Source organism: Euprymna scolopes, chromosome 29 (assembly GCF_053919585.1).
Source record: "Euprymna scolopes isolate OS-2025 chromosome 29, ASM5391958v1, whole genome shotgun sequence".
NCBI lineage: Eukaryota > Metazoa > Mollusca > Cephalopoda > Sepiida > Sepiolidae > Euprymna > Euprymna scolopes.
In genome coordinates this window covers 98208596-98234683 of record NC_136510.1, presented here as the reverse complement: position 1 = coordinate 98234683, position 26088 = coordinate 98208596, and the positions used below count along the sequence as shown (strand labels likewise).

The 26088-nt window shown below is 33.2% G+C and overlaps 1 protein-coding gene across 2 annotated transcripts in view; it reads left to right on the top strand.

Annotated features, from left to right (window-relative positions):
- The first annotated feature begins 10497 nt into the window (after positions 1-10497).
- The window catches only part of LOC145252789 (kelch-like protein 9), a 145344-nt gene continuing 129753 nt past the window's right edge, over positions 10498-26088 (top strand). The window contains exon 1 of one of the 2 annotated variants that reach the window (XM_080112735.1): positions 10498-10938. In XM_080112735.1, coding sequence (XP_079968861.1) covers positions 10877-10938 — 62 coding nt within the window. In that variant the 5' untranslated portion in view covers positions 10498-10876. The other variant, XM_080112736.1, reaches the window with a different exon arrangement.

Genomic DNA, 26088 nt, shown 5'->3' with positions numbered 1-26088 from the left:
ACCTACACCTACTATTATCCCTGTTAGGTATGCGCAAAAATGGTGTAAGATTATAGTGCGTTTGGTTATAAAAAGTCGGATTATCATAAGTTATTATAAGTTTCGGATTACTTTTTTGATTGTGTTTTAAAGATAAAAGTGTAAAGTTAATCTCTCAATATGTGAATAGAGCTTATTATATGTGTTCAGTACGAATTCTATGATATTGCCCATTCCAGCAATTAATGTGTTTGTTAGTGGCCACCATTCGACCACCCAGAAGATAACTGCTGGAGATAACAGCTAGACAGTCTTCATTCAAACTGGCTTATCTGCAGATAATCTATAAACACATAAAAATCCACCATTCATGGGGTTCTGTGTTTAGACAGCTATTAAACTTGGCAGCCTTTGAGTGAACAATAAACTCTGCGGAAAACCTCAAACATCATTCTGTCAAGTAGACAATGGAATGCCAGGCGGCCCAAAATAGGAAATCCGATAGTTTTAATTCTTTGTATCCTCTCCATCGCTTTCCTTTGGTCAAGTATCAATCATCTAGAATGTCTGCCATTCATATGCACTGCTAAAACATGCAGCCAGGCACACGTTTACACCAAGTGTAGTATCTGTTTCCATATATATATATATATGTATATATATATATATATATACATATCTTTATACCAGCCACGGTTCGCTTTGGCATTATTCGGCTATTTAGGGGTCTGACCCTGTGAAGTACCAGTTTCCCTGCTTATCGGAATGAGGTATTGTCTAACTTGATTATAACAGGTGCACCTTTCCAGGCATTAACTCATCCTTTGAGAAGGAGATGTATGGTTAATTGATAGTCTCCTGAGGCGCTATTACGGAAGTATGCTAACGGGTTTGCTCCTAGCTATTTTTGCACTTGGCCAGAGTGTACCTCTCTGAGGGAGCTGGCTATGCACTCATTTAACGACCTTGCATCACATTGCGCTCATGTGAAATGCTCATATATTCTGTTCTTGTGTGGAGACAAGCAAACAGAGACTATAAAATAGAAAATCACCCGTTTTTTTTGTACTTTAGGGTGGCAAATTCTCATCTCAAGTTATTAAAAAAAAGAAGTTATTGGCAATTTAAAGAAAACCAAATTTTTCCATTGGCAGAAATAAATATCTTTTTATTTGTTTTTGAATGGAAATGAAGAAAACATTTTATTGCGACTTGAACTTATGGTTAGTGGTAAAAAAAGTTGATTAATTGTACTAAAAAGCTAGATTGATAAAAAAAAAAAAAAAAAAATGGGGGACCATTTTGCATTAAATTTATATCTAAAATTGATCCCCTACTTTAAATGATTGCATTCATGAAGGGCACCAATTGATAATTGATAAAAGAACACAAGATGAGTACTTGATGTAAATCACTTAAGCTGCGTGTGTGTGTGTGTGTGTGTGTGTGTGTTTTTACATAGGCATCACGACTTATCAAGGCCCAAGGGCCACTCGAGGATAAGGGTTAACGAGTGTACAGTAGTCAATTGGACAATATAGTAATTGTCAATAATGGAAATTCAGTAAATTTGTTAACTTAAGGGGAACGGCTTATCAAGAACTTGTTTACATTGGACTTGAAGACAACCATATTGTAGTCAGCTGGAAAGCAGAAAAACGGGAGACAGTTCCACAGGTATGCAGTTCTAAGAAAGAAGCTTTGTTCATGGAATCTACCTTTAGGTTTAGGCACAAATAAAGAGTGGGGGGATTTATTGATAGTGTTTTCTGCTAGACGGGTGTTTCTTGTGAATGTTTGGCGAGGGGGGGGGACAATAGATTGAAGCTCAGTTGAGCACTGCCATGAAAATAACGATAAAGTAAAAACAAACTCGGTACATCTCTTCTGTGAGAAAGAGGTTGCCTTTATAGCAACTCCTGCACAGATGTAGCAACAGTACTCCATCCTTGGACGTACCTGGCTCTTATATAGGTAGAGAATTGCATCAACAATCAGATATCTACTGGAGCAGTAGAAGGATCCCACCATTTTTCCAGCGACCATGGCAACGGATTTGATGCATGTGTTCCATTTCAGATCAGAAGTAAAGGTCAAGCCCAGAAGCTTGTCAAAACATGAGGCCTCCCCAAGATGAAAGCCATTCATTTCAATTGCTGCTAGATGGGGATCAAAGCATTGATTATGTAAAGATAGAAGCTTGGTTTTAGATGCATTAAAAGTAACCAGCCACTCCTTTCCCCATTGTACCATGTGCTCAAGATCAGAGGAGAGAGAATCGGAGAGAACTTGGTCGTTTACGGTCTTAGATGTGCTACCATAGATGGTAGTGTCATCAGCATAAATATCTACGAATGATGTAAGGATGTGATTTGGAAGACCATTAATGTAAATCAGGAAGAGAGTTGGGCCCAGGATGCAACCCTGAGGGACTCCAGCATTCATACTGTGAGCTTCTAATTTCTGTCCATGTGCGTGTATGTATGTGAATGTGTGTGTATGTATGTGTGTGTGTGTGTGTGTGTGTGTGTGTGTGTGAGCCGCCAACTGTCCTCAACTCTGACTGCTGTTAACTGGCCCAAACTTAAGACTGTCCATAAGCTGTTCTTAAAACTGTTGAAAAACTTATTGACACCCATAAAACTGCTTGTAAATTAACTCTAAACATATTGACCTCTATTGTTTGATCCTTTTATTTCTGTTACTGCCACACCTTGATTAACAATCCTATTCAGCTCCATTTGTGTACCTTGTGAATAGATGTTTTCACACTAAAGTCGTCCATAGAACCGTTAGCAATCACCGTAAAAAGAATTATAGAAAACGAAAGAAAGTTAAGCTGTGTGTGTGTGTGTGTGTGTGTATGTGATACTGTCGCGTAGCATAGAAAAAGCAACCCTAAATTTAGTCCGTTGTCGGCAGTCTGGTTGTGTCAGTTCCTAGTGATTTTCTTCTCAGCCTTATTTACTTTCACCCGGCTTTGACTCCAATCTCTCTCAAGAAACTTCTGAATCATCAACTGACTTAAACGGGATGCTGTCCTCAACTGTCGCAAACCCAAGACTGTCTGTAAATTGTTCTTAACTGTCGTAAACTGTTGCAAATCTCATTGCAACTCTTAAAACTGACTGTAAACTAGCTCTAAACATATTGATCTCCATTGTTCGGTCTTTGTTTCTGTTCATGGCCACACCTTGATTAACAATCTCTTTTGTGCACATTTTTGAACAACTTTTTATACCTTTGTTCTGCTGATAAACTTATTATTATTTTAAAATTCCTAACATTGGGGATCGGACGTTGCTTATATCACATATTCAATCGTCTTCCATAACTTCATTGCACTCTTTTGTCGTTTTATTTGTTTTTTTTAAACATCTATATATCTATAAAAGTGAGGATGTGTGCGTGTGTGTGTGTGTGAGGACATTTCTCAACCTATATACTCAATTTTTGACCTACTGACTTGAAATTTGGTATATAGGGTATTCAGACATGTAGAAAAATTTTAATCAGTTTCCATCCGGAAAAATGAGCTGCGCATGCACGATCATAAAACATGGGAGGTCATCTCATCTTCTTGATTACAAAATTATGTTACGTCATTTTGCTGCTCAGCCAAGCTTGGTAGTTAAGGCTTCATAAGAAGTGGTAGGTAAAAAAAATCTTCTGCGAAGATTATCATTATTCCATGGCTTTAGGTCCATTTAAACGATATTCCAATAGAAAAAGGCGGATAATTCCGTCGAAGAAGTAAAACCAAGATGAACATACTTAGCTGATTAGAAAAACGATATTACATCAAGAAAATACCATCTAACTTAGTATGTTAAATTGTCTCAAAGGTACCATGAGAATATTGGGCACCAAAGCCTTAAATTAATAAGAAATTAAAAATGACTTTGTTATGCATGAAAGGTTTACTCGGACTGAAGTTTTTCAGTTTAAACATGACTGCGCTTGTGAGTTAAAAATTCAAATCAACCAATGAGAATGGCTGCAATTAGAACAATGTGTTAAATCAATCAACCAATGAAGTGACACGATTCAAGTCATGTAATTTCTCACTAGTTTTTCTGAATAAAATATTTGCTTTATTATTTGATAATGCAGGAAGAGTTTTCTTTCTTGTTTTTCTTTTTTTTTTACTTTTGTTTCACAATAACACAAGAAGTGTTAAAACTAAAGTATTTTTAAAAAAATAAATACATGGTTTCGTTTTTTTGTTTTTGTCTCCGTGACTCTGTTCTGTTTGATTGTCTTACACAATCAACCGTATTCACTTCCGGTAGCTTGATTTTTTTCTGAGCACTGCTCTCGAAGATTACCCAAAAGTTGTCATCGAGTTGTAAAACAAAGTAAAAACTTACCCTAACCCCTTATTGTAAACGGGAATAATCACCGTTCACGTGAGAGAGTCGCAATATTTTTCTCGGTCACAAAGTACGTGTTCAATTTAGTAATACATTAATATTGTAAGATATTTATCTCACCTGCTTTTGCTCCAAATAGTGGCAAAAAAATTAACATAACAATTACAACAAAGCATACCTCTAACATTCGACACAGATTTTATTCGTTCTTCGTCGCAAAAAACAAGTGCCTAATATGCCTCTGAAATAGAACTGATAACAACCTCGAAAGGTAATAGTTCATTATCTTCAGCAGGAATTGGTATTCTGGACAGCACTGTTTGAGATCGGATCAATTGCAGCCGTTTGAAAGGGGTTGGTATGATGCCTTCTGATGAAAAGATTCAATTCTCGATTTGAGTTGACATTACAGAAGTTCATAATTAGTGTTCATTTGAAGGAAAGTCATGAATGACAGGTCGACAATTCAGACCTTAAAAAAGTCTCTGGGAGACACATAATAATAACTGAGCCTAATTATTTAGGCTTAAAATAAAATCTTAAGGAGACGAAGGGCAGAGGCGTTCAAATGCCTCACATTCAGAGAGAGTTGAGTTCCTTCCTTCTCGTTCGGCTGCATGTCTGGAACTGAAGAAAAAGCATTCAACTTCCCGCCAAGCACATTGCTCAGCGGTTAAAACAACGACCACTTTGATTGGTCTAAACAAAGACAATGGGTGACCAAATCAGCCAATGAGGGGCTTGATTATAACCGTAGAATTACTCACATAATTGAAAACTGATTCCCGACAATAAAAGTCAGAAAAAATATTTTTCAAGATTGTTTTTTTAAATCTGAAAGTTAATTTTGTAATCTATGATATTAACGCAAAAAAAAAAAAAAAAAGAAAAAGAATGTAAACTGTGGAATTTAAAGGCGGGGTCGATTTCCTAAACGCTCGCCAATTATTTTTAATTAAAAATAATTTTTATGGAAAATTGGGGTAAATTGCATTTTCTCTAGATGTGAGCACCTCGAAGATTACAAATACAGGGGGCATACTTATCTCTCTTTTCGTCACGTTAATGGCTGATGTACTAGAAGTGTCAGAAATCGCCATTAAAAAGGAGTGATAAAAATTTCATTAATAAGACTTGCTATCTTTTGAAGCATATAACAACATTAATAATGCAATTAAAACCCTAATTTTTTTTCAATAAAAAAAGCAAAGACCAAATTTTAAAATAATAAAAGTTTTAATCGAAAAATATACAATATTTTTTTTAAATCGGTTTTCTTTAAAAAAGATTTCACGAAATTCAACGAATTTTAACTTAATCCAAATATAATAAATATATATAAATTTAAAAAAATCACTTACCTATAAAAATACTAAGCAATGGGTGCTTCCATTCTTCATTTATAAGAATTTGTCCATTTTTATAATTTATATTCCATGTACTTTTTAAATAAAAGAATTTTTTAAGCAAGGGCCCGAAAAGACCGCAATTTCGTAAGCTGTTAGCAAAGCGGTGTTTCCTCTCTTTCTTCCAGTTGTCAAATACGGATGCCTAAAACGGCAATAATTATTTCACAAACGTAAAAACAATACATACGCATGAGCCGTCGTGACTTGTGCGTAAAAAAAATATGGGTGACTATACTTGAAAAATAATCACATTTCACTCATCAGTTTTTGCCGTTTAAGCAGAAACCACCCGACCAATTTTCCATTTTTTTTATTCTCTTAAAGAAATACATGAGTTTTTGATTTAATATATTTAATTTCTTCTTTATGGAGTGAATTTTTTTTTTTAAATCTAAAAAGAAAAAAAAAATTGAATGAAATAGAAAAAAATGATGTAGGTGTCCGATATTTACTGGATAATATAACCAAAATATGAGGTTTCACTTACAAAAAAAAAAAAAAAAAAAAAAAATCAACGTGGTTTTTAAAAAAAAGGTTTTAAACTTTTGACTTTACAGGTAAATTTGTACAAAACTATTCTATTTTTTTTTTTTTTTGTTTTAAATTAGATTATCTCATTTATTGATCTTTTATCTTCAATTTGTGATATATAAATCTAAGGTGAGAAAATTAATTATTTTCATTTTAATAGGCATTTCAAAATGGGGGTGGTGAATTAAAAAAAAAAAAGGTTTGTCTAGAAAATTATATTCGACTTATTGGAAATAGCATAAAATTTCAAATTAAGCCAGCAAATATAAAAATTGAACCAATAGAAAAATTTTGATAGATTTTTAAATTGAAAAATTGAAAAAAATTTAACTCGTAAAATTCAATTCATTTCATTACGAAGAAAAAAATGGCTGCATGAGTGTGCGCAGGAACTTTGTAAACACTGTTTTTTAAAAAATAAAAAATAATATTTCTATTATTTTTCAAAAAACTTTAGTAGTTTATTTTGGAAGTATATTCGATAAAGAAATTAAACAAACCACTTTAAAAAGAGAAATTACGAGTTTTGTATATTTTATTCGCAGTTTTGTGTTAAGGGTGTCAAAAATTCCCAAAAAATTCTGACACACCTGTGAGATTTTTCTCACAAGGTTTTTGCCTCTGGCAGAATGGAAGAAAACCAAACAGAAATTACAACAAGCTCACCTTAAGACTTCACCGTAAATTTTATTAAAGTAAAAAAGATCCATGCTGCAAAAGATGTGTCATCTTCAGCTATCTGCCACTTTGGGCGGGTAACATTCGATTAAAGGCTGGGTTGAATTCCCGCTGACAAAGAATGCACAGATTTAAGTGTTGAGATGACTTCCAAGATGGATACTGCTAGCTGGGCATCCACGAGGCGTCTTTCGAGTCAGACAAGCAGGTCAAACAGTAGACCTTAATTTCATCTTGACAGACATCAAATTGTAGCACAAGCATGCAAATATAATTCACCCTACTTAAGGGCATTGGTAATTGCACTGAGAATGTTCTGGTCCACGTTTAGGCATTAAAACGTCTCAAAGCAGAAAAGTATTTTTCACTGCCTCGATTCGAGTGAGAAATCCATGTTTGTCCATCCCTGCGTCTTTTTGGATTCTGGTCTGAAAAAGGGAATATTGGCGCCAAGAACATTCTCGGCAGTTCGTTATAACATGCAATTTGATTGGTTAAAATAAATCCATGGTCGGAGAAACCGTCCAATAAAAAGCTTGCTTATTTCTGCAAAATTTCTTACACAACTGATGTGTTAGCAGTGTCAGAAATCTCCATTAAAATGCATGATACAAACTTGAATAATTCGACCTCCTATCTTTCAAAGCTTATAACTACTTGTAAATGTAATTCCCACCCTAACTTTTTTTTTTAAATTAAAGGAGCAAAGACCAAATTAAAATAAAAATAACTGGTTTAATTGCAAATTATGCAATATTTGTTTTTTTTAAATTGGTTTTCTTTAAAAAAGATTTAAAGAAAATCAACGAATGTTAACTTACTTCGATATATATATATATATGTATATATATATATTCCAAAAAATCACTTACCTATAAAAATACTAATGAATGGGTACTTCCATTCTTCATTGTTAAGAATTTATCCATATTTATATTTTATATTCTATGTCCTTTTTAAATGAAATACTTTTTTAAGCAAGGATTCAAAAAACCACGACATCAGATGTTTTTCGCAGTTGAAATAAAGGGAGACAAATGTCTTCTTTTCTTCAAGTTATCTTCGGTGGATTCAAGCGCCAGAATTAATGTCTCTTTCTATTGCGTGCTGTAAACAAAAGTTAATAAATATGAGCCACCGTATTTGAAAAATTATCCCATTTCACTTATCAGCTTTTGCTGTTAAAAAAAAAACACTTTACCGATTTTTTCATTTGTTTTTATTCTCTTAAAGAATACATGAGTTTTCGATTTAATATATCTTATTTCTTCTTTATGGATTGAAATTTTTTTCTTTTAAATATCTAAAAAAAAACATTCAATGAAATAGAAAAAATTGTCGTTATTCTACGAAATTTTCTGAACAATATAACAAGATTATAAGGTTTCACTTAAAAAAAAAAATTCAACGTGTTTTTAAAAATAAAAAGTTTTAAACTTTGGACTTGGCAGGAAAATTTGCGAATACCTGTTCTATTTTTTTGTTTTAAATTAGCTAATTTTATTTATTGATCTTTTATCTTCAATTTGTGATATATAAATTTGAGGTGAGAAAAATTAATTATTTTCATTTTAATAGGCATTTTAAAATGAGTAGGGATTTTGAAAACTGCTTGTGTATAATATTGTATTCGGTTTATTAGAAAGAGCATAAAATTTCAGATTGAACCTGAAAATATCTTAAAAATTGAACCAGTAGAAAAATTTTGATAGATTTTTAAAGTTTAAAAATTGAAAAATAAAAATTAATTCGTAAAATTCAATTGATTTCGTTACGTAAAAAAAAAAAAAAAAAAAAAATGGCTGCATGAAGGCGCGCCGGCACTTCGTAAACACTGTTTTAAAAAAAAAATATTTCTATTATTTTTTAAACAACTTTAATAGTTTATTTTGGAAGTAAATTCCATAAAGAAAATGAACAACTCACTTTTAAAAGAGAAATTATGAGTTTTTTTTTAATTCGCAGTTTTGTGTTAGGGGTGTCAAAAATCCCCCCCCCAAATCTGATACACCTACTGATGTGTACTGTTTTAGACCGTACTTGGCCTTTTGGTCAAGATCAAAGTGTAGTATCTGCTCCAGCAGATACTACAAGCTATGACTAGCTATGACTAGCAAAGACCATATGTGGGGGCAACCCCACATGCCTGACCTTTAACCAGCTCCCATTTCCCACCTCTCGGGAGCTGGTCCCCTTTTTCCCTTCCCCCTCCCTTCACTCCTCACATTAAAAATTGGCCTTGTGCCTAATTTGCTCGGTGGGGGAGCAAATAAATACCATCTGTTCCGGCAGATACTGCAAGCTATGACTAGCTAGGACTAGCTATGACTAGCAAAGACCAGATGTGGGGGCAACCCCACATGCCTGACCTTTAACCAGCCTCCATTTCCCACCTCTCGGGAGCTGGTCCCCTTTTCCCTTTCCCCCTCCCTTCACTCCTCACATTAAAAATTGGCCTTGTGCCTAATTTGCTCGGTGGGGGAGCAAATAAATACCATCTGTTCCGGCAGATACTGCAAGCAAAGACCAGATGTGGGGGCAACCCCACCTACCTGACCTTTAACCAGCTCCCATTTCCCATCTCACGGGAGCTGGTCCCCTTTTTCCCTTCCCCCTCCCTTCACTCCTCACATTAAAAATTGGCCTTGTGCCTAATTTACTCGGTGGGGGAGCAAATAAATACCATCTGTTCCGGCAGATGCTGCAAGCTATTACTGGCTATGACTAGCTATGACTAGCAGGGACCAGATGTGGGGGCAGCCCCACATGTCTGACCTTTAACCAGCTCCCATTTCCCACCTATCGGGAGCTGGTCCCCTTTTTCCTTTCCCCCTCCCTTCACTCCTCACATTAAAAATCGGTCTTGTGCCTAATTTGCTCGGTGGGGGAGCAAATAAATACCATCTGTTCCAGCAGATACTGCAAGCAAAGACCATATGTGGGGGCGACCCCACATATAAGACCTTGGTCAATGTAGGGGCAACCCTTCATACCAATTGTCACTATCCAGCTCCCCTACTCCCCGGGGAGCTGGTCCCCATTTCCCCTTCACTCCTCACATTAAAAATCGGTCTTGTGCCTAATTTGCTCGGTGGGGGAGCAAATAAACACCATCTGTTCCTCTGCTGAGTGCTGCATGATTGCTGCAGCTGCACTGCTGTGCACTTCCATTTCTTGTTCTCTTTCGGTGGAGGAGAAATCCTTCACGACTGAGACAATTTTTATTTTTGTACCTTTTCTCCACGTTAAAAAACGACCCTGGTGTCTAAGTCTGTCCGGTGGGGAGGCATAGTAAATAGGTACTGTTTTAGACCATAACGAGACTTTTTTTTTTATATATACTAAAAACACATTATCAGTTTTTTTACTCGACGGATTTTTGTAATTGTTGGATATATAACTATTTTCTACAGGACACTGTTGTTTTTGGTTAAAACCACAGATTAAAAAAAAAAAAAAAAAAAAAAAAAAAAGAGACCTGTCGAGTCGACTATCTTAACAATACCAAATATTTAAAAAGAATTTTTTTTTTAATCTTTAGCAAAAAGATCGCTAATCTGTCGGTAAAAAAAAAAAAAATGTATAAATAAATGTTAATAAATAATGAAAAAATCGCCAAAGGCCGAAAATCGTTAAGTAAAAATTACGAACAAATCGTTTGAGTGATTTCTCACACAAACGAAAGGACTGAATTCGATTTATTTATTCGAGTCGCGTTTGCTTTCGATCTTTAAAAATAACCACGCAACAATAGATGGCGGGGGAGTTGAACACATACGAAAAGAACAAGAAGGGGTTATAAATAGAAAGAAATTCATCCGACACTTTGAAAATAACCCGATGTTGTAAATATATTATAGCGTAAAAGTAAATTGCTCAGTAAAGACGTTCAACATTACGGAGTACATGAGTTGGAAACATTCCGTCACCAACGACACTACGCAACGGAAACACGCACAAAACAAAAAGTAGGATTTTTGTAACCCTCCCCCCTTTTTTAAAATTAATTTTATTTTAAATATAATCAAAAAAAAAAAAATGAAAGAAAGTAATTTTTAAAAGTAAATAAATTTATTAATCCCACCCCCTACAGTTGGGATTAATTAATTTATGTAGGGGCCCTCTACACAGTAACCTTCTACTCTAATGGTTTCTTCCCTATGATTGCTAGGTATTGGAATTCCCTTCCGGGTTACTGTTTCCCCGACTGTACTGGCATGCAGAAGTTCGAGTGTAGTGTAAACAGACATCCTGCTGTTATCAGATCCCGACATAGTACCTCTACAAATAATGCCCCAGATACTGCCCCCCCCCATATCAAAGTGGTAATGTGGTGTTTTGTTTTGGGGTGAAAAATGCAATAATAATAATAATTTAATATACTGCGTGTTGAAATAATAACGTTATTATTTAGAAAGCAATTCTTAACATTGGGGAGAGGGGGGGGGTTGTAACTATTCTGTACTTTCACCTAACAATTTAATAATAATAATAATAATTAAAAAAAACAACAAAAAAACAAGATATCATAAAACTTCAATTTTAAAATAGTACGGTTCAATAGGTGCACTGCCACTGCACTGCATGAGCACCATTTTAGCAACCTCACTTTGCAATTAAAAAAACAAAAAAAAATCACTCTCCTTTTTTCTAAGTAAAAAAAAAAATTAATAAGTTAATGCAATCTAATTTTGGAATTAAAAAAATTTATAATGCTGATACATTTGTAGATTAAGACACACTGCCCCCCCCCCCTAAAATTAATGGGATTACGTATGAACACTCTGAAAAATTTGGTAAGAAAAGAAAGAAAACAATAATAAAACTTTTTTTTTTTTTTTTTTTTAGAATTTAGTAAAGGAAATCAATTTCGTACATAAATTTAGCGTAATTTTCGGGCTATTTTAGCTTTTTAGAGTAGTAGCCAGAAATTTTTTTTAAGAACTAACCTCAAGTCCGAGTGGCAAGGCCATAAAACCACATGTAATAGCTGAAAAAAGTACACCCTAAAAAAAAAAAAAAAAAAAAAAATCGAACGTACAGGATTTATCTCCCATAGCAAAAAAGAAATAAAAACGCTAGATCGCTAGAATGACCAGGAAATTTGATTTTCTAAAAAACAAAAAAAAAAAACAAAAAAAAAAACTTTGTAAACAAACAATAACGTAACTAAACAAAAAAAAAATATATTTCATTTTTTATTTATTAAACATCCCATTATTTTAATAAATTTTATGGTATGCAGAACACGGACCGTATTGAAATAATAACGTTATTATTTAGAAACTCATTCTTAAACTGTCTGAGAGGGCGTTTTGTTAAATATTGTGTACTTTCACCTAACAATTTAATAAGCCAAAATTGCTGTAAAAGTTGCATTCAACTTGAAAATCCTTCAAAAAGAAAAGAAAAAACAGGCACGTCCGTATTCCGCATAAATACCAATTTTTAATTTTAGAACACCCCTCTCAATGAGGGAATGACCGTTTCTTTAACATCCGTCTAAGTACATATTGCTTAATGCTTATTGCTTCTCCCCACTTTTTGAAACCAAACCAAAACAATATTAAAATAAAAATAAAATAAAAGTTTTCATAATAAAATGCGATTATTGAAAACGGAAAGATTATATTTAGAAGAAATTTTTTTTTTTTTTGGCGATATGTTATAAAGCGTCTCTTTGTTGAAAAAAAAAAAAAAAAAAAAAAAATTATATATATATATATATATATATATATATATAAAGCCAGAAGAAGCAACAGTAGTTTTATCATTAAGATCACCAGCAGTAGTTGCAATAGTAATGCTAAAAATCACCGAAGCCTGAGTGAGCAGTGATAATAATAATATTCTTAATAATAATAATACTAAGTTTACTCCTGAGTCCTGGTGGCAGGAGCCAGCGCAATTTGCGGGAGTGGCTTTCACCTCTCTAATTCTTTCGGGAGAAGCGCGCCTTTTTCCTTTCAATACACTTATAAATAACAATGTTTATGGATTTACGACGAATCAACCATCACAAGGTATGTCTTCTACATTTCTACAAAAATAATCTTTTCTGTTTTTGCGGATAACATGTAATAATAATAAATAGCTAATAAAAAAAAAAAAAAAATGACTAGCGTTAATGTCGAAGGAGAAAAGGTTTCTCTTACTGTAGGTTGGTGAAGCGTTTACCTGTTTTTTGTTTTATTTATTTTTTTTTTTCGACTTTAAGCTAGGTTAGACGGTTTAATGAGGCGTAATACTAGGGGGTGAGGAATACACCTTTACCCACCTCCTTCTTAGAGGTAGGTACAAAAATATCCGAAAACGGATCCATTACTTTTCTAAGTAAAAGTGCCTCTTTCGATCTCTCGAAGAAGGTAATGCCTGGAAGGCTGATTTTTTTTTTTTTTTTTTTTTTTTTTTTTTTTATTTTAGAACCGACTCAAACCATATCTTATTCTAAACATGACAGTCGGACTCCTGAGGGAAGTAGACGCCTAGAATCAGAATTATTCCAAGGTTTACCCCTGATCCAGCCCTCAAGTTAGTATCAACATGATGGATGGTTGTATAATTTTCATAAATAAATATATTTTTCAAAATGTAGGTATCTATTCTTTCCTCCTTTACCAGAGGGTTGGGGGGGGGGTGGAGAGAAAGGTAAAGAATAGTTAACAAATCCCTTTCCCATATTAAAAGCGAGTTTCTAAATAACTTTATTAATTAGAAATCCATTTTTAACACGGGGAGGGCAGGGTGTTAACTATCTTGTACAACCCAGAGGAGAAATTCTTGATCGGAACAGTTTTTATTTATGTCTCATCCAGAGTCCCCCCCCCCTTAAGGAATGTCATATTCCCTATTTAAAAACCGATCTTTGATCTATCTTTACCCTCGTGGGGAGGCAAATAAAGGTACTCACGCAGAGAGTGATCCGTGCTGAAATAACGTTATTATTTAAAAAAAACATTCTTAACATGGGGAGGGTGTTTTGTACCTATTCTGTACTTTAACCTTACAATTGAATTAAAAAAAAAAAAAAAACTTTAATTAAACGTGGAAATACGATTTAAAAAATAGCGCGGATCACTCTCTGCATTAGCATCCAAATAAATAAATAAATACAGATGAAGTTAGAGTCGAACAGCCAAAGTCAAGTGTACTTTAAAAAGCGATTATTTACTTTGTTTATTTTAAGTTTTTCTGGGATTATTTTTAAAATGTAAATAATTAAAAAAAAAAAAAAAGGTAAATTTATACAAATACCGTGACAGCGAATTAACCCTAACCCTAACGCTGTCACGGTGTTTGTATAATAATACCGAAAAAAATGTACCCTAACCCTAACCCTAACCCTAACCCAGTTTTCAGATTCGTGTTCAGCACACCGAAACGTAACAGAATACTACGTAAAAGATTTTACTAATTCGCTGTCACGGTGTTTGTATAATAATACCAAAAAAAATGGGGGGGGGGGTTATGTACGGTGCTGAAATAATGTTATTATTTAGAAAGTCACACTTAAATACACAAACAAACAACCTTAATTTTTACGAATGATATTGTTCTCAGATACATAATATTCGAGGAACTCGATTTCCTTCTCAGCCACACAAATTCCACCGAATATAGATTGAACATAATTATTTTTTATAAAACGTGTGTGTGTGTGTGGGATCACTTTTAAATTATATCGTTCTATTAAATTTTTCTTTTCCCCACAAAGATAGCTTAATAAGGATTTTTTTCTGATTGACCGGAAGGTGGAGTATCAATTTAATAGAACGTTATAATTTAAAAGTGATTCCCCACGTTAAAAGTCATTAAATAAACTTTAAAAAATTTGGTAAGTGTTACCTTACAACAGAACACCACCGACCACTCTAATTTGGTTGTGGGTATTCAGGTCGCGTTCCTATTTTCTGTGTACCTATTATATCGCTAGAGAATTATTTTTCTAAAATATGTTAGATTTTAGAGTGGGGGATCACTAATGTAGGCAATCCTTACAATTGCTGTTTCCACTTCCGGTTGTTTCTTCGTTTTAAATTGATTTTTTTTTTACGGTGTCTTTTGTTTTTTAAACTGGTAGATGAAAGTACAGAATAGGTGAAGAAAGTCTTCCCCTCCCTCTTAGTTGGGAAGGGCTTTTCTAAACAATAGCGTTATTAAAAAAAAAAAAAAAAAAAAAAAAAAGCATTAGGGAAAGTCAACCGGAAGTGAAGGAGAAACAGAAATCGTAAAGATAACCCTAACCTACATAAATTTAATATAAAATGATCGATCGACCATTTCTTACTGAAAAGGCGCTCATATTTGCTCCGGCACCACTGAGAAAAATATAAAAACTAGATAAAAACTAGTCGATAAAATATGGCAGTGTCTTTGGGAGCTAATCGCTTCAATTTTTACGAAGTACAATTACAGTAATATTGAGTTAACAGAATTGTTTACACGAATTCTCAGAAAGAATTTATTGTTTTTATTTTTTTTTGGTGGGTGTTGTTGACCTGAAATTAGTATTTGTGATGTATTTTATTTTCGTTTATTTTTTTGTTTTATTTATATTTCCTAAGATTTACAAAACTCAATATTGCACGTTGTCATGTCTGTCATGTCCAAAGTAGAACGGTTTTGTTATTGTAATTTATTTTTAAATGTCAAATCGTTTCAGTTGTCCTTCAAAAGAAATCATGTTCATTCCTGTCCCATTGCACATGCGGCTTACAAATGAACGAATGTAGCCAACAAAAACAATGAATTCTATATTTATTATGATTTTTATTTTTTTATTATTTTTTAAATTTTTATTTATTTATTTATTTTTTTTTACGACTTCCTATACAGCATATTATAACATCCCAAACCTCCCCATGTTAAGAGCAGCTTTCGGAATAAACACCCCCAACCTCCTCATGTTAAGAATGGCTTTCGAAGTTGGAGGTGCTAATTCCGAAAACCGTTCTTAACATGGGGAGGTAGATGGTGTTGATGCTACGTTAGGGCAGGTCGTAAAAAAAATAAATAAATAAAAATAAAAAATACCTTATTATTGTTAATGGGTGCTTGGACCAAAGCAGTGAAAGCACCCATAAACAATAATAAGGTATTTTTATAGTAAGTTTAATTCTAAACAGCACCAAGCACTGCTTGGTGCTGTTTAGAATTAAAGTTACTATAAAAAAATAAAAAAAAAAATACAGAAAAATCTTTGATCTACGTATTCGTCCCGAAACGACGATGTCATCATATTCCAAAAATCACATAAATTCATCAAGTAGCTTTGTCTTTTTTTTGGGGTGGGGGTTCTAATGTAGAGAGTGATCCGCGCTATTTTTTTAAATCGTATTTCCACGTTTAATTAAAGTTTTATGTTTTTTTTATTATTCAATTGTAAGGTTAAAGTACAGATTAGGTACAAAACACCCTCCTCTCCCCATGTTAAGAATGGCTTTTTAAATAATAACGTTATTATTTCAGCACGGATCACTCTCTGCATGGACTACTTGTTTTTTTTGTTTTGTTTTTTTTTTACTAAGAAAATCAAATTAAAAAGAGACCTAGTGATTTGATCGATCATGATGTATAAATAAGGTGGGGGGAGACAACTCGATTCGAACTACTGAGATCCAAATCAACCTTATAATGCAGAAAATCACTAAAAAATCGCACCTTTTTATTTAAGGGTAAATAGGGTAAACTTGCGGAGAGCGCTGTTTTACGGTTGTTTTAAAAATGGAACGGAAATTAAATTTCGTTTCGTTTTAACTTTTTTTTTTTTTTTAATTGTGCATATATAAGAATTTTTGGCGCTTCTACACTATTGGGACGAAATTTCAGAAATCGTAATACTGAATTTCACATGAAAACAATGGCATCTACGTATTCCTCGTATATTTAAGGTGATCCAAAAATGACGAAAATCGATAAGGTAGAAAATTATTTATTAAAGAAAATAAAACATAATTTGACAAAACACGATCGTAAGAGACGAGAGAGTTCAAAAGGGTGGTAATTTTCCGTTTCGATTTAAACAAGATGGCGGCAATTTTTCATCTGCAACCACGATCAAAGTTGTTTTTATAATAATTCAGTAATATTCAGGTAATTTCGACTGCATAATTTGGAAGCTACCATTGAGAAGAGGAACATACGTACTGTAATGGATACTGACCCAGACTATGGAATTGGCTAAGCCTGGGGTCTCCACAGAGCTCTTATGGAAAACAAAAATATTCAGGCAAATTAAAAAAAAAAAAAAAGAAAAATTGAAATATGTGTAAATAGTGAGGTGGGTTTTTTTTTTTTTTTTTTGTTCAGAAAATGATTTCGGAGAACCAATTCCACTATAAAGCAAAGCTAATGACCAAAACCATAAAAAAAAACAACAAAAAAAAACGTCCAGGTTTTTTTTTTTTTCTTCTATTTAGCCTACATAGCTTTAAAATGTCAACAATATGACTTCCTGTTCGAAAACTTTGGAGACTCCTGAGCAAAGCCAAGTCCAAACCCAGTCAGATATATCACATTCACATATATTGTAATACCTTTTAGAAAAGTTATAAATACACTTTTCATTCATATATAAGTAAAAACAGCAACTTATGTTCAATGAATGGTTTCCTATTGATATTGTGTTTCATCGAGGGTTATGAAGTCAAACTCTTAGTATTTGAAAAGTTCTGACTTTGGCTCTTAGAATTGCAAAGTTTTCAACCCTAACACCCAGAACACTCAAATGTCCGACTTTGACTTCTCAAAACACCCAAATATTCAACTCCTTCCAAAAACCTTGATCTCCTTAGTAAATAATATACAAAACAGGGTTGCTATTCCATTAAAAAATTCAAACCCAATGAATGAAACTTGTAATGTAAATTGTTTATAATAATAATAATAATATGACTAAATATTTTTCAGTGATTTGACATCGATGGGGCAATTGGTACTCTATTTGTTTAGGGAAATGTTAGCAATAGCAATCATAAAAATAAAAAAAATATTTATGTACAACATGAAAAAAAAATTGGAATCTTAGGAAGATCTTCATCATTTCAGTAATTATAGGGGCAGCTGGAGTCATGAAAAAGAATTTTAAAAACTACTTAACAAATATACCCAGTGCAAGGAAGATACAAACTATTGCACTGGACGGTTAGAACCTTAAAAATATCTTTCAGTTGAAATGTATGAGATAGCAGGTGAAGGTTTGGCATCCGGTAGGATGTCCTATTTTCCCAGTTTGAACAAAATAATTTAAAAAAAAAAAAAAAAAAAAATGAAAAGTAACAGAATTATCATAAGGATTTTCTTCCCCACCATTAATTACTAAAAGACACTATTTTTATTTGTTTATTATTTATATTCACCCCAAACAAGTCTCATTGTCACTAAGATTTGAATAAATCATTACAAATACAAGGGAATACGACCACAGTAGTAATACTATTTAATCCGTAGCTACAAAAAGCTAGCAGAAAGACTAATTTGGGAAGGGGAACGATGAAAGTGGCTGCTGTGAATTAGGTGCCATATTTATAGTGGCTTTTGCAATGAGATGTTTGTTCACATTACATTTAAAATTTCTGCCTGTTGGTATTGTCATGAAAACAGGGAGTAGGGAGGAAATTCCAAAGGAAAGCAGTTTGAGGAAAGAAATTATTACAGTTAACACCACTGATTGGACCGTTTTTTTTTTAAGTGCCCAACAGATAACTCTGCGTGTAGTGCACCATCAGTTTGTTTGCATTGCGTCTGCTGGTGATAGTCTCCCTTTATTTGAAGATTAGCTGTATATACATTGTATTGCCTGGTTGAAACATATTGCCCTCCGGAGGGTTTAGTAAGATACTATTTCAGATACACTGGATATGCCAACTTGTTAGGAAAAGTGACCACATGTTAGATTTAGGAAAGCATGAAACATGTCCATGTTGGTCTATTAAAATCTAACGCAAATTAACTCTCATAGCTTAAATAAATAAGCTTGTTTTCGGTTTTAAACGCAACTGGCAAAAAATTTTTAAAAATGTCATGGTGCCTAAGATGTTTCAACTGTTTTTACGTAATTTGAGGACACTGATTCCAGAAATGCTGTCACTTTTTTTTCTATCAAGTCTAGTTTTTGTGCTATCGTATGCCCCCCTCTGTAGGAAGCCATTAGCTACAATAAAAACAGGCAAATCGAAGAAACAATATTTTTATGTAACTTTATGACACATTCATGAAATCACACCAAAATATTCACAATTAAAGCTTGAAATGGTAAAAAAACAATGTTAAGCATCATCCATAAACTGACATTTTACTAATTTTTCTAGAAAAGGGGGTGAGGTTCTGGCATCATCACATTTGGTAGACCAAAATTCTACAAGCATGATAGACCAACACTCTGCAAGCATGGTGGTATCCCAACGACCTTGATAGCAAACTTCCATGTTGCTGATGTCTTGATGGAAGCGCTCACAACGCCTAGATTTTCTGGAAAGCAGGCAAGATGGCTGTGCAAAAAATGTGACTTGATGCTCATATTTGCACTCAGTTGGTGGACACTTATGAGTAATGTTTTAACAGGCTCTTTGCCTTTATTTTTCCCCAAGAAGAATTTTACTACATTTGTAAACACCGTCCAGGCACTCAATTCTGCAGGATTCATAAAATTACAGAAATTTGCGTCATTTAGTAACTGGGGTCCATAAAAAATTCCAGCTTTTAATTTCTCCAAAGGCCTGGAAATTTCATGCAAATATATTTGAAACAGTCACCATCTTTCTCAAGAGCCTTCACAAACTATTTTATGATGCCAAGGTTTATGTGAAGAGAAGGAAACAATTTTGGAACACTTGACCAGAGAAGCCAGAACATTCAGAGAACTAAGAATCAGTTCACTGCATATAAGCCAATCTTTTTTTTATCCAGTGCTCTGTTCTTGCCCTGCTATTCCACAAATACAAGAAGCAAGGAAATTTTGTGTAGCCATCTTATAGCCTGAAGAGAAACCTAACCATTTTCAAATTGAACCATCTGATCCATTGGTGCTGTCTTTATGAAATCTTTTCCAAAACAAATTTGATTTCATATTTTTCTTTGAGGGTCGTTGAATGGCCTAGCGGAACTGATCCATATAAGTTGCCATTATGAAGAACACATTTTAAACTTCTTTCGGAATTGTTTATAAAAAGGTACCAATCTTGAGAATAATATTGTTTGACACCAAACTGCTGCAGCAGGTTGGCAACGTTGTTGCAATAAATCTTCGTTTTCCTGAGTGAAATATAGCAAGAATTCAATATTGCGTTTTCTATAGAAGGTTATGAGAGTTCCAGGATGAAGTAGATCTTTTGCTTTGAGTTTTGAAGCGAAAAGTTCAGAAGATTCTTTGGAAAGGTTGATATCTCTAGTCAGATCATTAAGTTCTCCTTGAGAAAAAAGCTGTAGTAGTGAAGGAGGAGGAAAACCGGCATCTGAAACGGTGGCTTCATTACTGTCAGTAGATAAAACAGAGGCTTGATCTTCTTCAGAGTCAGGCAATTCCAATTCAGGCAAGCCTTTAAACACTGGAATAGGAATTTCATTGCAGTGTGGAATTGGCTTAATTGCAGCCTTGAGGTTTGGATAAACCAAGGTATCCCTATTCTTCCTATTGATTCCCTTTGTTTTGACTGCAGAAATCATTGAAATGGTTTTTCAGTTTACACCAGACCATTGGAATATCGAAGTGGAGTGACTTTCTATCCTTTTTTGTCCACTGATGAAAATGCTTAAAACATTGCTGCCGTTAGACAAGCAGGTGGTCAAGCCTGGATCAAAACTTTGTAGCTGAACTTATATATGTGATGGAACAATACCAATATTTTTCCCAATTCCGTACTGAATTATAGAGTCTGATTCTTTACAAATCTTTAAATATTAAACAATAGAGTTGTCATTTATTCTCAATCATGTTAAAAACACACGTTAAATGTGCAGGTATTTTCTCAAGCATAAAAATACACTATAGATTTTATTTTTAATGTTAATTTAAAATCAATAAATATTTATAATTTTATCACTACCAAAGATGGAGGATTTTTTTTTTTTTTTTTAACAAAATCAAATAAATAGACAAAAAAAAGAATCGTTTTGGAAAATAAGCACAGTTTTTTTCATACCGATTCCGATACCCCCAAAAGTTTCGATTTTTTTTTTTTTTTTTTCTGATTACCGATGTTGATTATCGTTGGGACAATTAAAATATATATTACAAAAGAAAAATGCCACCATAAAAAGTAATATGGTTTAGCTTAAACGTGGAAAAGCAAAGGACAAGATATTCTAGTAAAAAATATAATAAATTTATAACTTAAAATATTGCAGCATTAAGAATTGATTATATAATGTTAAATTGAATTTTAAAAAACAATTCTTAATGCTGCAATATTTTAAGTTATAAATTTATTATATTTTTTACTAGAATATCTTGTCCTCTTCTTTTCCACGTTTAAGCGTAACTATATTACTTTTTATGCTCGCATTTTTCTATTGTAATCCATGATTTTTACAGGTTTCCAGTAAATTCAGTTGTTCTTTGTTTAATTTCAGTCTTATTTTTTGCCCCCATAAACATAACATACACATATGTAGTAACAATGTATGGCACTCGTCTGCTTTCAATAAAATTACCCCAATTATCTCCCTTTCATTCTGTCTGTTTTACTTGTTACTTCTCTTTTCGTGAGAGCGGTGAATTAGTAGCAACACTAGTCACTGAAGCGACGTGGTTGCTATGGAAACCAGTCATAAAAAACGTTGCTCACCTCTTTACGAATTTTTATGACTTTGAACACCAATAAATTCATTATAACTTTTGTTTTACTGAACGAAAATTGAAAATGTTTTTTCACAATATAGCTGAGAAGGTGATCTATAAACTGTAATAATTGTTTAAAATTTGGTCGAAAAATGAGTGAGCGGGGAAGCTTTAAAGCAGTTCTAAATGAATAATACTGCCACTTAACCATATATTACTATCATTTGTATGCAAAAATATTTGAATGCAAAAATATATATAATTCAAACATTACCGTGTTTGAATTATATATATTTTTGCATTCAAATGATAGTAATTTCATAGAAAAATTAAACAGAAAAAAGGGGTGTGTATTCCTGTAAAACATGTTGTTGCTGACAAGGAAATGAGTACCATAATTAATGAGTACCATAATTAATGAGTACCATAATTAATGAGTACCATAATTGAGTACCATAATTAATGAGTACCATAATTAATGAGTACCATAATTAATGAGTACCATAATTAAAGTATCAGTTTGGAATGACTGAGTGGCTTCCAAAGAATGTATTCAACATTTTATTCTTATTATAATTATTTTTTTATTTATCTTTATTATTTTTTTATAGTAGCTTGAGAGTAATTGAACAAATCGAGTAATGTATTCAGTTTTATCAATGAATCGGAAAAAGAATGACCATTTAAATTGGAGATCGACTGGAAAATAATCCAACTAAAAATGCACTGCAAGATTACTGACTTCTGATTCTTACTTCTCAGCCAGGATAGGTGGGTGAATCCGATTTCTGACACTAGAGTTGTTAAAAAAACAAACAAAAAAAAAACTCTGGCATTGATGTGGAGCTAGATGAAAGGAAAAACGGAATACATTTTAGTTTTTTTTCACTTCGTTTTGGTTAATTTTGGTTTTTGTATTGTCTACTAACCCTTAATCTGAGCGAGGGCCAGTTCCAGTTAGGGCTTCGTTCAGATTGTAGAGTTGAATGTAATAATCAAAGAAGAAAGCGCTCGTGTGTGTGTGTGTGCATTGTGCGGTTATACAACTTACCTTCGGATGGGATCTGAGAGAAAGAGAAATTAAAGACGGCAGCTATTGATTTATAAGGTGTAGTCTCGTGGAATCTCACGAGATCTCATCTTCCACTGCACACGGCCCTGTCGGTGGGGCATTAGAATACGCCGACTGCCCCCCTGCAGAGGGTAAAAGTCCCTCAATGGGGGTCCTGGATATGACCTTAAACTATATCCAGTGGTGAGGCCCCAGCTTGTGGGCTTTGGGGAGTGTGGAGCCACCCTTTAATTACCATTGCTCTCAGGTCCACTCGACCCGGAGTGGTAGTACCTGTTAGGGTCCCAACTATGGGTTAAATAGAAACCGATGTGAAAACAACAAATATATTCTATTAAAAAAATTTATCTTCAAAATCTTTGGATTCGGCATTAAATAACCCGAAAAGGGTTGATATGCCGTAAAACAAAAACAATCAAACCAACCAACCAACCTATTAATCATAACAACAACATAAAAAAATACATCTGGTTAAAAAAAAAACGAATAACACGAGACACATGCGATTAACAGCAACCTCTTTGTTTTATTAATGTTATGTTTACAAGAACTTACAATTGATTGATAGATTTAATTAAAATTTTAATCATAAGTTAAAATTATACCCCTAGAGTTCCCTGATTATATCCATATATGATATTTTGATTGCAGAAATTCCCCTCTGGACCAAAGTACTGTAGGTTTGCAACAACAGATGCCACTTACAAAGTTATTATGTCTACACTATTAGTCACTATCTTATATGACTTTAGAATGACATTATAGACACATTTATTCGGTATAATACAATCCTACATTTCCTCCTAGGAGCAACACCATCTTTAGAGGAAGCAGTTCCTATTTTCCACTTAAATATGGAGTCCTCCTACCGCCTCCAGTCAAGACCAAGAGGAAATAGACACTCTACAGATACTGTGCTTGCACCCTTCATAACTGGATCATAAACTCATAGGCATAACATAATTTTTCCATTTTACCGATTCAAAAATAATAAATTCCCCTTTCTCAAATTCCACTCATTCTCATTGGCTGAGAGCTGACAATTCGATTATTTTGGAATCTACTTTTTCATACATAAACGAACACTCCAAAACTTCTAAAATATGGTGGCACTCTCTACAAGAGGCAATCGTTTTAAAAAACAAATACAAACATAACCGCTCATAAAGAGAAAATTAAATACTAATAACCTTACACTTACCTATGCACACATTAATAACACACCACTACCCCCCCAAAGAAACCCTGAAAAATAGGTATGTACGGGTACCATTGTTTATTTCTCGATTTCTGAGCAGCTTAGCAAACCTTGCAGATGCTATTTTTTTTTCTTTTACTTTGTTTTATAACTGGGCGTTTTTATTAATCTTTTATATACTTTTTTCTTACATTTACTTTTAATATGGATGATTTAAATTACTTACATATTTTCCTACGATTAGCTAGATTTCAATTATGTGTTCGCATAAGTTTTTGACTATGAGAGAGAGATGGAGCAAGCAAGACAGGTAATAAAAACTGGGTATTTGTGCATAAAACCAGATCCTAACTTTTAAACATGCCGGCAGGTTTGTCAATTGAGGTATGGAAGCACAAAATTGATACAATACTTTCGCTACTCTGCAAAACTGCTTACTTATAAATTTGGGCAAAATATTAAGATTTATTTTGTTTTAATATATTTTTTTCAAACATATTTACGTTTTTTTTTTTTTTTTTTTTTTTTAATGTACTCTATTTAAATATACTTTATTTAAACCTGCTCAATCTCTTACAATCGTCGCCGATTTGAAAATAAATGTTTCGGCAATATCATCTACTGGATTCGTACTTATTATGTTGTTTGAATTATTTACGTTTTTTTTTTTTTTGTTTTTTTTAACATATGTGAAATATTCACATTTTAAAACTGTTAAACTATTTTTATAGTTAACTAGATTTCATTTTTTTTTCTGCCTCCCTATAAAAAATATATATAAAAATATGTAAAGTTTTTTTTATTATCAATTGATTTTTTTATTTTTTTAATCGCATATGCTTTCAAATATCTGTTTATATAAGTTAATGTTATATATTTTTTCAAACTGTTCAGATATTTTAAAAATATATTTATTTACAGAAACAATGAAAAGATACGAATCCAGTAGATGATATTGCTGAAACATTTATTTTTAAATCTGCAAAGATCGTAATGGATTGCGCAGGTTTAAATAGAGTATATTTACATAAAGTATACTTAAACAAAGTACATTAAAAAAAAAAAAAACGTAACTGTATTTGAAAAACAAAAAAGCAATCCATGGGGTAGCATGTTCTCGTTCCGTCAGCCATGACTGGGTAAAAATCCCAAGTAATTCACAGTTGTATTTTTAGTGTAGCTAACGCTGAGGATTGAACCTTTAACCTCCAGAAGAGGGTAACTACAACTGAATTTTACCAAGTGCTTTATCCACTATGCCATGGGTCTTTGCAGATTCAGAGTTTGACAAGATACGTCTGAATAAGGCCAGAGGTTACATAGTTTGACACGTTGTGAAAATTGAACTCCAAATGAGAACAGTAATCCTCAAAATCTAAATATGAATAATCAATCCTCATCACAAAAATTCAGAAACATTCTATTTTACTTCACAAAAGGTTTCAAATATGCTCTATTACAAACCTATCCCAATGTTTATAACCTGTTTTAGTGTATCACATCATAAAAAGATTTTCACGGGTGTGTTTCTTTTCAGTGAATAATGGCATAAATTATGCATAGTGACAAAATTCACTATTTTAGTAATATACCAGAATTATAATCTGATTAACAGTGTTTTTTTTTATGGAGAAGTGAAAATGATGTATACTTGAATTATTCCTGAAGAGCATTATCATCATTATTTTTTTATTTATTTTTTTTTTTTGTGTGTGTGTAGAAATGGAATTCAGATTATCCCAGAACTAGCACATGTTCTTACAAAAAATATCTGATCTGATTCCTGCTTCCTTTGTCTCAGCTCCTTTGACTCGTTGGTCTTCATTTATTCACTGTTTTTATACTTCATTATAATGCAGCTTCCTATTCCAGTAGCTTCTTTCCAAGAACCTTAACATTGTGGAACTCGCTTCCTGCTCACTGTTTTCCTCCTACCTATAACTTTGGTCTTTTCAAGACCAAGATCAACAGGCATGTCCATTCTTTGCAATAATCATCTTTTGCTCTTGTTAGCTCTTTACATCAAGTGGCTTCATGCCTCATCTCGGGCGATTTACATAAAAAAAAAAGCT